General features: G+C 32.3%; 1 protein-coding gene across 2 annotated transcripts in view; it reads right to left on the bottom strand.

Moving 5' to 3' along the window:
• ATP8B1 (ATPase phospholipid transporting 8B1) overlaps positions 1-16,390 on the bottom strand; it is a 129,743-nt gene that overhangs the window by 30,687 nt on the left and 82,666 nt on the right. For both annotated transcript variants that reach the window (XM_003759968.4, XM_023496170.2), the window contains exons 9-17: positions 15,249-15,331; positions 14,957-15,115; positions 14,697-14,785; positions 13,310-13,500; positions 10,682-10,890; positions 9,732-9,775; positions 9,353-9,509; positions 4,189-4,377; positions 2,594-2,706 (exon numbers count right to left, since the gene is read on the bottom strand). In XM_003759968.4, coding sequence (XP_003760016.1) covers positions 2,594-2,706; positions 4,189-4,377; positions 9,353-9,509; positions 9,732-9,775; positions 10,682-10,890; positions 13,310-13,500; positions 14,697-14,785; positions 14,957-15,115; positions 15,249-15,331 — 1,234 coding nt within the window. The remainder of the gene's footprint in view (positions 1-2,593; positions 2,707-4,188; positions 4,378-9,352; positions 9,510-9,731; positions 9,776-10,681; positions 10,891-13,309; positions 13,501-14,696; positions 14,786-14,956; positions 15,116-15,248; positions 15,332-16,390) is intronic.

The following is a 16,390-nucleotide window of genomic DNA, read 5'->3' as shown; positions in this document are numbered from 1 at the left end:
TGCAATGATACATCAATGGTGAAATAATGTTTTAGAGAAAAATCTTGACAAATTCAGTAATGTATTCCTATAAAATTCATAAGGAAACCAAATACACCTGGACCCCAAATCAAATAATATTATCTCAAACCAAATATGAAACCAATATTTTGAGTCTTCCCTAAAGTAAAACTAGAAGGAAAAAATATTCCAGAACTTTTCCAGTATGGAGTGATTAAATTCATTATTACTTCGAATGTGAATTATGTAATAAAAGTTTACTTACATACAATTTTCATTTGAACTCAGGTTTAAGAGCTTAATATTCAAGGATATTGTGTAAGAATATTGCTAATGTTAATGACTATCAATAATACTTTGTTGTATATAATAACTTTTTCAAAACACTCTAATATGTGATATGATTTGAATTAAGGATTTTTTAAATATGCACACCATAAATTATTCATCGAAAGAATGGTCATTCTTCAAAATAGTTAGTCACTTTGAGAATTTACATAATCATTCCAATGAAGCTACCATTACTCACAAAACTTCAGAAGTCCTTTAATCAGCTTTAATCTACCCAATAAAATAATTTCATGATTTTATAATTTCAAGTTAGTTAAAATAGTTATAATTTTATTGATTACAAACATCTGAAATCCAAAAACACTGAAAAATATACTGTCTACTTCATACATGTATCATTGTATTCTGCACTTGTTAGACTACAACAAGAAAATTGTGCCCAATTTTGAGCACCGCATAATAAGGAGTAGAAGTGTTCTCTACTCTGATAAAAATCAAAAAATAAGTAGAGACACCTTAATTCCCTAAAATTTCCTAAATTCCCTAAATTCCCTAAAATTCCCTAAAATCTCCTCCCCCCTCCCCTATTGGATTGCAAACAATCCAATATAAGTTAAACATGTGCAATTCTTCTAAACATATTTCCATATTTGTTATTCTGCACAAGAAAATTTCAATGAAAAGGTAAAAAAGAAAAGCATGAGAAAGAAAAAAAAGCAAACCAAGCAACAACAAAAATATGAAAATACTATGCTTTTCAGTCTCCATACTCCTCTCTCTGACTGTGGATAGCTTTTTCCATGATAATTCTATCAGGATTGCCTTGAACTATCCCATTGTTGAAAACCATGTCCATCACAGTTGATCATTAAATAATTTTGTTATTGCTGTGTATCTGTGTTCTCTTGGTTCTACTCATTTCACTTAGCAATAGTTAATGTGAGTCTTTTCAGGTTTTCAGCCTGCTTATCTTTTCTGATAGAATAGTAATATTCCATTACATTCACATACCATAACTTATTCAGCCATTCCCTAACTGGGCAGCCACTCAGTTTCCAGTTCTTTGTCTGAAGACACAGCCTGTATCTTTTTTCATGTTTTTATCCCCAGTACCTAACACAGTATTTGTGATATAGTATGAACTTAATAAAATTTGATAAAGTTGTTTATTGAGTGACAACAACAAAAAAGACTAGGGAGAGATCAGGAACAGTGAGCTTCCAGTCTCTAATTTATTCATTCCCAAAAATTATAAAGAAGACCTTTTTTTAACTCTTAGAATGATATGAAAACTAGAACTAAAACAACCACAAAGAAAATAAATAAAAGAAAAAATACTTATGTGGAAATGTTTTACAAGATTGTATCTGTATAACCTATATCAGATTACTTTCAGTCCAAGAGAGGGGGAAAAGCAGGGATGGACTATTGAATTTGAAATTTAAAACTTAAAAAAAAAGAATGTTAAAATTTTTTTACATGTAATTGAGAAAAAATTAAATATAATTTTAAAACAAGTGGTGTTCCACTCGAAAAATGGAATAGGCTCTCACTTTAAATAGTGAATTCCCCATCAACCAGAGGCAGGACAACTACTTCTCAATGACATTGTAGAAGATATTTCTTCCATGGTTGGGAGGTTGGACTAGATAGTTCCTTACAACTCCTAAAATTCTGTAACTAGTTTAATTCCCAATCTTATTCACTAGACTCGGCTATGAATTACTTTTGTCTGTTTAAGAAATAAAATTACTCTTAAAGAATGAAAACTTGCAATCACCACAGATAATAAAAAAATATATAATTCTAAAGAAGAACACTTCAAGAATTTTTGAAAGCAATAGTAGCATCAATATAGTAAGTATACAGTCTTTCATTTCAGGAGGAGTATTTTTAGGAAAACAACACTCATTTAGATGAATTCTGGTACAATGATTTAAAAAATTAGCCTCATTGTGATAGTCAATGAATAAATGTAGTCTGGATAAAGTATGCCTGGAGTGGGCAAAATGGAACTGTTGCTAATCGCATTTTGCTTTAGAAATTGAGAGAACATAGAAGTTTAAGTAATTCACCTGGGAATTTGAGTTACTATACTGGATTAATACACTGATCCCAATTATCATCTGACAGTCGCAAACAAAGGTGCCCTCAGGAAGGGTATAGATGTCCCCATGTAGCTGGCTAATGACAGAGACAAAACTTACATTTTGTTCTCTTAGTTTGATACTTTTTCCAATAGATGGGTTGAAGTTTAACTTGACCACTTGAATTTATGAAATCAAGATTAAAAAAGACTTACATCCAGGGCATCCTGTGTTTCCTGTTTGGTAGGATTCATTGGATGCAGCCGTTCATAAATAACAGTGTCAGCACCTTTACAATAAAGTCTAATATGACCTTCTGGTGTTCTTACTATTAATGAAAAAGAAAATAAAATATTCAGCTATATTTCAGGGGGCAGGCTTCACATTCATTAGATTGTCACTATTAGAAAGCATTAGTATCAAGATCTTTTAAGGGTAACAACATTGATAATGACTTTTAAAGAATTATCAATTTGTTATAATAACCAAAGTACAAAGAAAAAAACAAAGAACTGAGCAAACCATTTAAATAAGTAAGACACAACTAATAAAGTGAACATGATAGATGCTTTCCCATTTTTCAGGATCCAACTTGGTTCTTATTTCCTTCTTGAAGTTTTTCTTGACTGTTGCAGGCCATGATAATTACTATGAACTTACTTGCACCAATCATTTGGGATTATCATTTACAGTTTTTTTTTTTTAAATAATTATCTGGCATTAACTTTCTATGGGTGTCTATTTCAGCAAGTAAATCTAAATTAATTGATGACAGAATCCAAGTACTTTATTTGTTCTGCATTGTCACAAGGCCACCAACCAAGTTAAATCAGATGATCAGTATTCAATAAGTACTTATGAATGAGTAAATTACTACACATCATTCCTTACAGGAATTACTATTAAATTACTACATTAATTTCATAATCAGCTCAAAATCTTTAGGATAAATGGAGATAGACTGGTATTTGACTCACTTCCTAACTCCTTTGTATTCATCTTGAATATATTTACATATGTATATGTCTCTCTTGATAATATGTAAACATGTTGAAGATAGGATCTATTTTACTTTGTGGATTCTCAGTGCTAGCACAAGGCCTTATACATAATGGTACCCGATAAAGTTTGCTGATTTTTGGATTCTGCTCTGTGCTTAGTAAGTCTTTCTCTAGCAAAGTAGCACTTCTGCAGGGTGAGATACACTTTTTTGATTCCCAGTCACAATTTTGTTCCCAAGCAGAACTCTTTTGCTTTTTTGCTTGTCCATTGTAGGAAGTGAGATATAAATGTTTAAGTTTAAATATAAATATGGAGCCCAAAGGCTCCCTCCAACATGGCATTTATGGCAGTAATTATATTTTAAAATATTGCCTTTGCTTTCTATGCATCATCTAACATGTCCTAGGGTCCTGAATCTGTTTACTACAAAGAATATCCAACATCCTAAACTAAATGTCTTATATCCTGAAGTTATCAATATAAATGAGATGCATGTTGTGCATAAGATGAGAAAAGCAACTGGATCACACTGATACAGGAAATGCCCCAATGAGTAAATTTCTATCAAAACACATCAGAAACTTCTCTGCAACTTAGTGCCTTAAAAAGTTAAAGGATGAAAGAAAAAAATATAAACTTAACTTGTTTCAGTAGAGAACTTGAAATTTCCCATCAGTCAAACAACACGTTCATCAAATGCTTTTTACCATGGAATCAAGGTAAATTCGATTATGGGTACATAAATTAGTCATTTTAGAATGATCTTTAAAGATACTCCTTTGAGTAGAAGTTTTTGAATGAGACTTACCAATTATAGACATTCTTTTTCGATCACTGTTAAAATCTAGGATAGCCAAAACATCATATGTCCTTTCCATTCCCATCTCACTTATTGTGATAGTGTTCTGTGTTCTTGCAAGGAAGGCAAAACCAAAGTTGCGGGCAGCAGAGACTAGAGCCCCTTCATCTGGAGAAGCTGCTTGGTAGTTGATTTGTCCTAGAGTAATATATTGTGAGAGAAACAGAGAGAGAGAGTCATAAAACAGACAATGAAATTGAGATACAGAAACACAGATATGTGAGAGAGAGTATGGATGGAGAAGCCAGAAGATATATCAGGCAAATAAATGCATGGGCAGATCACAGACATGGATCAGATGCCAGTTAAGTGAAATGTTTCATACCAGAACATTTTTTTTTAAAATTTTTTACCAAGAGTTTGTTAAAAAATTTTAAAAAAAGTATTCTGGTATGAAACATTTCACTTAATTGTAGTAATATATTTGGCAAAATATGACTCAGTAACTGATCCTGATTTTCAGAAGGCTTGGATTCCAATAGGAAAATTGATTCATGTCCCAGGAAGAATCAGTTATTTTTTATCTCCTGTTTTCAAATGAAAGAATAGAAACATACAGGAAAATGTTCCACCCCCAGAACAAGGCTCCATTTATTAGATACAAAAGAATAAAATTTCTCATACATTTTGGTAATCTGAATTAGTAAGTGACACAAATAGAAATGTTATATTGGGATAAATCAATTAGAAAGGTTTGTAACAGTTTCAAACTCCTAGCTCCTTCCCTGACAAATTCAAGTTTCTTCAATTAAAAAAAAATCACTTGATCCTTCCATCCCCTCAAGCTACTGTTCCACATATCTCTTACTTTTCATTCACAACTTCTAAAGTCATCTGCACTAATTACCTCTCCTTACTTATTACACATTAATATCTCAAACTGAAATGTGACTTATAGTTCCATTCTTCCACCAAAATGACTTTCTTAGCAGTTACCAATCATCATGCTAAACTGTAAAATGCAATGGTTTTTTTGTTTTTTTTCCCCCCCTTGGCCTTTCTTCAGCTTTCAACACTAGGTCAACTATCTGGTTAGTCTTCTAGATACACTTGTTTCCCTTAGCTTGTGGAATACTGATTCTCTTTTCCTGAACCTTCTCAAAAAAGAGGTCTGACTAATTTGAAAATGTTTTACAATGATTACAATGTATAAACTATATCAAATTGCTTAATTATCTCAGGGAGGAAGGAATAGAATTTGAAACTCAAAACTTAAGAAAAATATTTAAAATATTATTTTAACCTGCAATTAGGGGAAAAATTATATATATATATATATATATATATATATATATAAAATCCTGAGGCAATTGGAGTTAAGTAACTTGACCAGGATCACACAGGTAGGAAGTGTTAAGTATCTGAAGCCAGACTTGAACTCAGGTCCTCCTGACTTCAGGGCTGGTGCTCTATCCAGTGTGCCACCTTACTGCCCCAAATATTATTTTTTTAAAAAGAGGTCTGACCCCTCTTTCCTTGTCTTCTTTTTTCAGTCATCATCTTTTCCACAATTCTAGCTAACTATAGCACTAGCTGTTCCCTACATCTGACATTGAGTCTTCTATTTCCTTCCATTCATGCACTCATGTGAAGGACACAATCTTCAAGTCTAGAAAGCATTCTCTCCTTGACTCTACTTTTAGAAATACTATTTTCCTTTAGAGCAGACCTTCTTAAACTTTGTCCTACTCATAACCATAACTAGAAAAAATAAAATACTATTAAGTGGGAGAAAAAAAACATGAATTTTTTGGGAGTTTTGTAAAGGCATGCAAAGACAAGAAGATGATACAGAAAAAGAAATGCATAAAAATCTATGTATTGTATTGTATAATATCAATCCAAATTTTATAGTAAAGTACTGCAAATACTCCATAAAAGAAAAAAAGATTGTTTTCTCTGGTACAAAGAGAGAAATTTTACATGGATTTTCCAGATACATGTGGCCTTAATCCCTGCAATGTGAAAGGTATAAACGTACAACAAAAACAAACAATAGTCCTAATCCTCAATGAAATAATATACTTTTGAAGTATACACATATACTATTATTGAAGACAAGATCATTTGAGAAGAGAGAGAACAAATAAGATTTCAAGGAGAAGGTACCACCTAAGATGTGTTCTAAAACCCAGTTTCTTACAGTGTGGTTGCGACTCCAAATAGAGTCTTGTAACTGAATGAGGGGATGTCATGGAATTATAATTTATTATCAGTAAGTGTTTGATTTGAATACCTATTTTATACATACCCTATATATTCTTTCTTTCTTCAATAGTATTTTATTTTTTCACATTCACATAAAGATAGTGTCTAATATTCATTTTTGTAAGATTTTGAGTTCCAAATTTTTTCTCCCTTCTTCTCCTACCTCTTCCCTCCCCAAGAAGCAAACAATCTGATATAGATTATAGATGTACAATCATTTTAAACAAATTTTCATATTAGCCATGTTGTGAAAGAAAAATCAAAATAAAAGGGAAAAACCAGGAGAAAAAAAATAAAGACAAAAAGGTAAAAAAAAAAAAATATGCTTCAATCTGCATTCAGTCTCCATAATTCTTTTTCTGGATGCAGATGGATTTTTCAGTTCCAAGTCTATTGGAATTATCTTAAATCATTGTATTGCTGAGAAGAGCTAAGTCTGTCATAGTTGATCATCACACAATTTTACTGTTACTGTGTATACCATGTACAATGTTCTATTCTCCTGGCTTTGCTCACTTCACTCAGTATCAGTGCATGGTAAGTCTTTCCAGGTTTTTCTGAAATCCATCTAGTCATCAGTTATTACAGGACAACAGTATTGCATTATATTCACATTTAATGTTTTTATGCTGATCCATGATATATTGAAGCTGCAATGGGTAAAATTGGAATGTAGAAGAAATAACTGTAGTATCTCAAATATTTTGCATATGTATAGGCTTTTAATAAAGTTCTATTGAATTTAATTAAATTTCAAATTTAGAATGGAGAAATAGCTTATATTTTGAGGCAACAGAGAAGGTTTTTTGGAAGAAATGGCACTAGATTTTGATCTTGAAGAAAGAAAGAATTTTAACAGGCAGTCATGTGAGGAGAAATCATTGCAGGAATAGAAGATAACAAGCCAAAAAGCACTTAGTACACTGCCTGGCAGATAGTAGATGTTCAATAAATATTAGTTGACTAACTGACATGGCAATAAGGTATTGCCTTAGCCTAATTTTTTTGAAATGCAGAATGCGTGAAGGTATTTAGTATTTGTCAAAGTTGGAAAGATAAGATGAAGTTGGTGCTGACAGGAAAGTCCTAGTTATGAAGAAGAGATTGATGTGTTAGAGAAAGATAATCTAATAGCAATGTGAAAGATAGAATGAGGTATAAGATAAGAGATAAGATAACTATAAGTATTCTGTTATTCAGGAGAGAATTGATAAGGGCCAGAATTAAGGAAATAATTAATTAAGGAAGTAACAACACTAAAAAAAAATGATAGGTCAAAGATAACAGACATTTTGAAGGTAAATGGGACTCTGAAGATTATTGAATGGGGGGATTGAGGTAGAAGAAAGTGTCATTGTTCATAAGATCATCAATTGAAAGCTGGAGTCTTAGAGAGAGTCTTCTTTACTTTTGATTGGTTGATCACACACATGCCATGATCCTACCCTAACTTTTGGAGACCCCCGATCTAGTTTAAATTTCTCTGTTTATATCTCAGGTAACTAAGCCCCAGGTGGTCAAGTGATCTGCCCAAGTTTACAAGATAGTAAAAGGAAGAGTTAAGATTTGAACTCAGGTTGGCTGACTCCATATCCAGTTCTGTTTCTACTATGCCACACTGACTGTATGTTTTTTGAGCTTGACAGAGTTGTTGTATCATAAAAAACCAAAACCAAAATAAAACAAAACAGGAAATTTAAGAATTATAGAATTTGGATGAAAGATAGTGAATTTATGATAGATAGGATAAGTTTAAAATGACAGAACTCTCTATATTAATAGGATATAAATGATATATGTATATTTATAAATAGGCACACACATATATAAATAATCACACATACATATTTACAATATAGTATACATATAATAAGCTTTATATAATAATGGGATTTCTATTATTATCTACTAAGATCTCTAATTATACTATACAAATTCCCAAAGAATTCAGGAAATAAGTAAAACTTGGGAAAGAGACTTCCATCCTCATTGTTACAGAATTATGCACTTCCTTTGAGAATTTTCAAAAAAAGTATCATAGTTTATTCAAAGCCAGAGATCCAGGCAACTTTATGACAGTGCACTTTGTCCACCTGTGAGGAGATATCCTTTGACCAGTCAAACAGACTTTAACCTCTTCTATGACTAAACTGGTATCATCCTTTTGCATCATTCTCCAACATGATCTCTGATAATCCCCTTCCATTTCTTGACCTTAATTTGAACTCTGAAAACAGTTTTATTAGACTCTGTAAATTCATCCTAGGAGAATGTTTACTTGGGAATTTATGGAATGATTCTACATCCTATTACTATTTATTTAACACTTAAACTTATTTCTGTCCACACGATTTATGCCCCATTGCAGATAAATGAAATCTGTGACAAGTAAATGGAAGTGTTTTTGTTAGCTATATTGATTAAAGCATGAAAGTGAGAATATTTTATAAATAGACACAGCTTTTACTTGGGCACAAAGAGACAAGGGGACCAGTTTTGCTCTTTTCTTCATATCAGTGCTCTATATTATCATATCTATAGCAAAGAATTTCAAATGACTATTATATGTCAAATGATGGCTAAGCTTAAGAATACATTTTAAATTTCCTAATGTGTTCTTAGACAACCAGTAATCATAACTCTAAAAGAGTACTTAAATTTAAACTTATTTAGAACTGAAATTTGAAGAGTAGATTTTAAGCTCAAAAGCTGAAATCTCCTTTTGGAATCCTTTATTTAGCACCTTATGCTGAGAAAGAAAGCTCATACCTTATTTTTGATTAAAGTCTTGAGAAATTTGCTGTGTATGATACTTATATGCATTTAAATCTTCAATATGAGATCCACAAAGTAGATGATAAATTTCTAGACTTTTTTTTTTTATGTCAGTGAAATGCTTACTTACCATCAGTCCTCTCCACCATAACAGTATGACAAATTGCAAGCAAAAAGAAGAATTGTCGAACTTCAGACTCTTTCCCTGACTGAATTTGTTCAATTAGATAATGGTCATAAAATACAAGTTTTCCATCTGCATATGTATTCCAACTAAAATCGACTTCCTGGGGAGAGGGAAGAAAAAAATGTTGATATGAAAGTGCCAGTCTAAGAGCTTCAACAAAGCATAACATTTTCATTCTGAGCTACTTTTTTTTTTTCTTGGAAAACAAGCATTGTGTAATTTAAATGTATTTTTAAACACAGAAAAATATTCACAAGGTAACATTTGTTTCCAATCAAAATGTTACCAACAAACAACCCTTGAAGAAAGTGAAAGAACTCACATCCATCCTGCTGTGGTGATGCTGGGATGAGTCCCTGTGGTCCCCTGAAATAAAAGCAAGTGTTAAAATCACAAATCTGTACTTGTGTGAGATATATACATATATATATATACTTTTTCATGTGTTTTATATGTTTTGTGGCTGTTAGAATTTATAAATGTGCTTCTCTTCCATTAAATGTTCTTCTTTCTTATTAAATTATAACCTTGAAGTATCACTTCCCTCCACTACAATATCATAAGATTTTGTTCAAAGGAAATGCATTTACCATAGAAAGCAATGTATTATATGAGAAATAATGCTAGTCTATGAGGCTGGACACATTGGTCATAAGAAGCTCAGCTTTGTTACTCATTAGCTATGTACCTTTAGTCAAATCATTTGATTTCTTCTCATTTTGTTTATTTATCTGTGAAATGGCAATACTTTTCAGGATTACTGAATTGTATAAAAGTGCTTTGAAAAGTTGAAATCCATATGCAAATTTGGGGTAACATGTGTCATATTATTAATTATACTCAAGCATCTACCTGCCAGAGAGCGGCATCATATTCTTAGGTGATTGCTAACATTCAGAGCAAGAATGAGATCATATTACTACTAAGTTCCTTCTTAGTCCTTATTTTATTCTGTGTAGAAGTACTTAGGTGGCCCAGCGGATAAGAGCATTAGTCTTGGAATCAGGAAGATCTGACTTTGGACACTTACTGTGAGACACTAGGCAAGTCACTTAGTCTCTTTCAGTCTCAGTTTCCCCATTTATAAAATGATGATAATCACAAAATGATGATAATCACACCATCTATCTCACAGGGCTGTTATGAGGAACAAATGCAAATCTTAAAGGGCTACATAAATGCTATTATTGTTTATAGCCAGTGTTACACAGAGCTCTATCCACAAAACATTATCTTTCACAAATGTCCAGTGAAATAAAGGCTAATACTTACCATATATTTGTCCATTAATGCAGCACTTTTTAAATGTCATGATATTCTGTGTTAATGTTCCGGTCTTATCAGAGAAAATGTAATGAATCTGCCCCAGCTGTTCATTTAATGTGGTTGTTCTAGCCTTTGCTGGAGTGTCCTTCTCAGGATAATACATTTGTAAGTCCCAGTTTATGAAATAACTCTGTCCAAGACGAATGACTTCAACACTAGAAAGAAAGAATTAACTCTTGTTAAATTACTCAGATACAAATGGCAGACTCTGGGTTTTCTTCTCCCCTTCCTCTCTCAATAATATTTCACCCATTAGTCTTTCTCCTTCTATTCACACATGGTGCAGCCTAGTTAGGCTTTTACTTCTTTGGTCTTTCACATTCCTTATATCCATTTTTATTGCATTTTGAATTCGCTGGCTGTTCCCTATGCTTGGAATATACTAACTCCTCATTTATGTCTCCCCAAATCTCTTATTTCTTCCAAAACTCAGCTCAAATACCTCTTTCCATATTAAACTTTTCCTGATCTCCTAGCTGTGAACACCACCCTGATTATCTTAATTTATTCTGTATATTTGCATCTATCTTATATATGCAAATTTATTTATATGTTATCTTTGAATAGGAATTACCTTCCTATTAGAGTATAAGCTCCTTGAAGACAGAAATTTCTTTGATTTACCAGCATTTGGCATGGTATGTGGCATATGATAAGTGCTTTAAAAAAAGTTTATTGACAGAATGTTATATGTACATCCTTTGAGGATAGGGATTGTTTATCTTTGCTTTTGTATCTCCACCAAGTAAATTATCTGACATATAGAAGGCACTCAATAGATCCTTTAGGTATAGGATAATAACTTTCATCTTCCTCTATTGACTTTAGAATATTACTGGAAGAGAAAACAATCTCTATTTCTTTCTTCCCTCAAACTGTATCTAAGACAATGTAGTTTGGGATAACCCATTCCTTAGCTCAAATGATGTAAGCAAAGTAGAGTTGGTCATATCAAAGAACCAACCAGAGAATATACCTACAACATGCATTTCCAGATGGTTTAAATGCCTTGGGATAACTAATATCTAAACTATCATTTATGAGCTGAAAAGGAGAGTTCCTTCAAAATTAGTGTTGCCAAGGTTAAGGAATATCTGAAATCAGAGACGGGATTTTTAAAAGTTTACTATATCTAGAATTTTAGTATGTGTTGTAGAGATATAAGAAAACATTCAGAATCATCAGTGTCTAGAAAAAGATGTCACTAAAATTATTGAGAAATATGGAAAAATATATTCCAGAAAAATAGAAAATCCATGTGTTCTCATAAAGTGAACATTTCATAGAATTTGTTCTATATCTCTCTTTTTCTATGTATGTGTCTTTCTCTTTCTCTGTCTCTTTCACCAAATACTGCATACACCCATTTTATTTCTGCAATATATACTGTGGCATATATACCTCCATTGTAATTTTTTAGAGGACTGTGTTCTATCTCCCTAATTGCTTAGTATATGATCTGTACAGAGCAGATAATTAACAAATCTGTTGAATATAATGTTAGTGCATTACTTATTACACAAAGCTATAAAAATATAGATAAACATCTTCCTAAACAATCACACCAGAGATGAATTTACATTTCTTACAATATAAACAGAGACCTGATCCAGAGCTTTACTTCATATGAAAAGGATGACTGTAATTACATACAATGAAAGATAAAACAAGACAAATAACATCTAATTAAAAAGCACTATGCCCATCTGTCCCTCGACTATTTATGAATTCATTTCAATAATTTTTAAAAACATTTCTGTTCCACATGTATTGGTCAACCTGCCATCTGGGGGAGGGGATGAGGGGAAGGGAGGGGAAATTGAAACAAAAGGTTTGGCAATTGTCAGTGCTGTAAAATTACCCATGCATATATCTTATAAATAAAAAGCTATAATAAAAAAAAACAAAAAAACCACATTTCTGTTCCAGGAACTATAGTAAGCATTAAGAATCTATGTGCTACTAAGTAGAAAAGACAAAAAAACCCAAGACACAATAAAACCCTACCCCAAAGACATTAATACAATACTAACACAAAGAGGAAATTTTGGAAATAAAAAAAAAAACAAAAAAATCACTAAATAGGGGCATGAAATATTTGGTAATTTTTTAAAGGAAAGCAAGAAAAAAAAATTCCTTTGCTTAACACTATATTAAAAGGTGGAGAAAGAGGCTGTAAATATTTGTCAAAGTGAAAAAAAGGAACTACATATGTCAGAAACAACACGAAGTGGAAAAGTCATCCCCCATCTAAAGCTCTTACAAAGTCATGATTAGCAGGGACATGCTTTACAATAGTGTATGTCCAAGAAATTGGCATAAGAGCAGGAGGCACTAGAAGATTTCAAAAAGGGATGAAAAAAACATTCCTCCTGCCTGCAAAATGCAACTTCTTCACTCCACACTGATTTCAGTTCCTAAGCCTGATTGTGAATATGCTTCAAAGTTGGGGGATTTTTCATGGGGGAAAAATGTCATGAGAGTATGTAAGTAAATTAGTATAAATGCCCATATATAAGTTGTATACCTTCCCACTAAACTTAAAGCAAGACATAAAAAAGGAAACTTCATTACCTGACATAAAGGGAGATGGGTACCATGGTATTCAGAATGATGATATAGCCCCAGAAATTAAGGAATCCACGATATGAAGGTGTATAGTCTTCTCCATCATACAGGTACCAAGAATAATTACCAACCTGTGCTTCCCAGTAAGCATGTCCAATAGCTAGACCAGCAGAAAGGAGTATAAGGAGAACAAAGATCTAGAAAGTGAAATATGTTTACACATATTACTTGGATCTTCCTTTGACCAAGAGTGGGGCCAGGCTAGCTTCCTAGTCCATCTATTCAAAAAGCTCTGCTTATTCTTTTATTTATACATGTTTGGATTATCTATAAACACTAATAAAAATCAGCAAAACTATCAGAAAACATTCCTCTAAGATTTTATTTAGTTTCTTCAGTGATTGCTGATGGAATCTGAATTATTTGTATCCCTTCCCCCCCCCAAAAAAACTGTCTGCATACATGATTATAACAAACTCTGTTAGTTGTTCAATTGTTTAGTCATGTCTGACTTTTTGTGACTTTATGGACAGTATGGTCCATTTCATTTTCCAGTGGATTAAGGCAGAGGTTAAGTGACTTGTCCAAGTTCACATGCTATTACATGCCTGAGGCCAGATTTAAACTCTAGCATTCCTGACTCCAGATCCAGAATTCTATCCACTGATCCATATAGCTGCCCTTATAAACAAAACCTTATTGAAATATAATTCTGCACTAACAGAAGTGACCCTAGATTCTTAAAAACTCTTCCCCAAAGGCATCAACTCTTTCTAATTTGGAAAGGCTTGTTGGAAAGGGCATCTAAATAGATAATACAGTGAATGGAGCTCTGGACCTGGTATCAAGCAGACCTGATTTGAAATCCAGCCTCAGATCTTTACTAATTATGTGATTCTGAGTAAGTCACTTCTCCTCTAATATGGGTGACATATAAGTGCTAGCTATTATTAGTTATTAAAGGTCTAATATTATCTGCCCTAAATTTAGACAGGCTCCTAATAAGGAGGTTGATTAATAGGTAATGGACTTTTTTTTTTTGCCATGGCAATTCATGAAGACTAAGATGTACAGGTTGGATTATGAAAAAGGGCAAACTCCCATACTATGAAATCACAGATCTTCTCCTCCAAAGAATCATATGTTAAGAACCAAAGATATCAAGTCCAATCTCCTCATTTTATAGACAAGGAAACTGAAGTCAAAAGGTAAAGTTAACTGCTCTAAGCTCACTCTGATAGCAAGTGGCAGAGATAAAGTACAGATCAAAGTTCTCTGATCTCAAACGTAGTGATCTTTCTATTGTCTTTCACTGACTATTATAGCTAAAACATTTTTTAAATAAAATTATTAATTTAATAAGTTAGTTTTTTGTACACTAAAAAAGTTTTACCGTGTAAACCATGTAGTTCATTAGGTAATCAATTTTAGTCCTTTTGAACCTGGTCTTCCCACTGTTTTTCATGATTTTGGTGTCAGCTCCTAAAAACAACAAACAAAGAATTCAAAATTCAATGTGTCAAAATACAAAAAATAACAGTTATATAAGCACTCATTTTTATCCTTATGTTTTTGATACTGAACAGAGAGAAAATATCTGTTTCATTTTTAATATTCACTTCAGGGTATTCATGACATGAAAAAATAAAGTACCTGCAAAAATGATCAAGCCATGACAAAAATCAGTATTTCTAATAACACAGCCACGCAGCAAAATTTTATCTGCATCCAATGGGTAACTTGTATTTCTCCAGAATAGTGTTCCTGTAAACTTATCTAGTCGATTATTTGGTTCTTCACATTCAACAAAACCTAGATTGAAAAGAAAAATTCCAATCTATGTAAATGTTTAAATGCAACATTTCATACAATATTTGTTTTTAGAAATTTTTGAAATAATAATTATCTATCAAAATTGCAGCCAGAAGAGCTACTTTGTACAAACCATCAAATGCTGCCAATGCACTCTCTTTTTGGAGATATCGATCTGTTACTTCAAGTGACATTTTGAACTTTAAATTTGTTTCCCTAGAGGAAAAATTAAAACAATAAAAATTTTTAATTGAACCAAGTCAGTCATGTAAATGGGGATATATTCATTAAGGAAAACGGCAGTAAAAGTTATTTAAAACTTTACATTATTTCATTCCTAAGTCATATCCTTTCTGTATCAAGAATCAGGAACTAATGTTTTAATTGGTAGTTTCCAGTGGCTTACTTGGTTATGTACTCTAGGTCTGGTCCTATTTTTTAATTCCAATTTTAATTAGAAGTTCTGGGGAGAGAAAAAGTAGGTTCATTGAACTGAAGCCAAATCTTTGGCATACTAATACCTGATTCCTTTTGTAAACAGCTTTCTCTGGACTATTATGTAGACAACATCTGAACATTTTAAACTGTCAATTTACCAGTTGGTCAACTGCAACTTTCTCTCTACCACCATCTGCTTGATCAATGATGGTTGCTATTCTCCTATTTATCTCAAACTCTGAAGATTCCTAAAACTAAACTTTTAAAATTCTGCCACATTCATTAAGTATGCAATTGGGATAGGGCTTATTTGGTTCTATATTCAAAAATGAAATGCATTTGTTTCCCATCATCATTAGAAATGAAATAATTTTCTTTTTGGATCATTTGACCTGAGAAGATAAGGATTTAACTGTTAACTATAATATTTTATATTTATACCAAATCAAAATATGATTTATTCTGAAAACTGGGAAGGCATTAAAAACATATTGAGAAGGCATAGGTCCACACAACTTGCAGCTTAATATGCTTTTAACAACACTTTTTATTAGGGATTTTATTTCAAAGTTTCCACAAATATTAGTTCATTTAATTCTATGTGTTAGGCAAGAGGTCTTCACAAAGTCTTATCTTCAGGTCATGAGTAATAGTATTTTTTTCAAAAGATTCCTACTCAATTACTAAGAAATGAAATTAATCACATGTTATTTCATTTGATCCTCCAAATGCCCTTCTGAGATAGGACAAGATCATAGAATCACAGAATTTAGTATTGGAAAGGACCTCAGCAGTTACCTCCACTGTAATGTCTTGGCAAGTGGTCTTTTCAGACTC

The sequence above is a fragment of the Sarcophilus harrisii genome, chromosome 1, assembly GCF_902635505.1.
Source record: "Sarcophilus harrisii chromosome 1, mSarHar1.11, whole genome shotgun sequence".
Classification (NCBI taxonomy): Eukaryota; Metazoa; Chordata; class Mammalia; order Dasyuromorphia; family Dasyuridae; genus Sarcophilus; species Sarcophilus harrisii.
The sequence above is the reverse complement of the archived record's forward strand: the minus strand, read 5'-3'. Positions and strand labels throughout refer to the sequence as shown.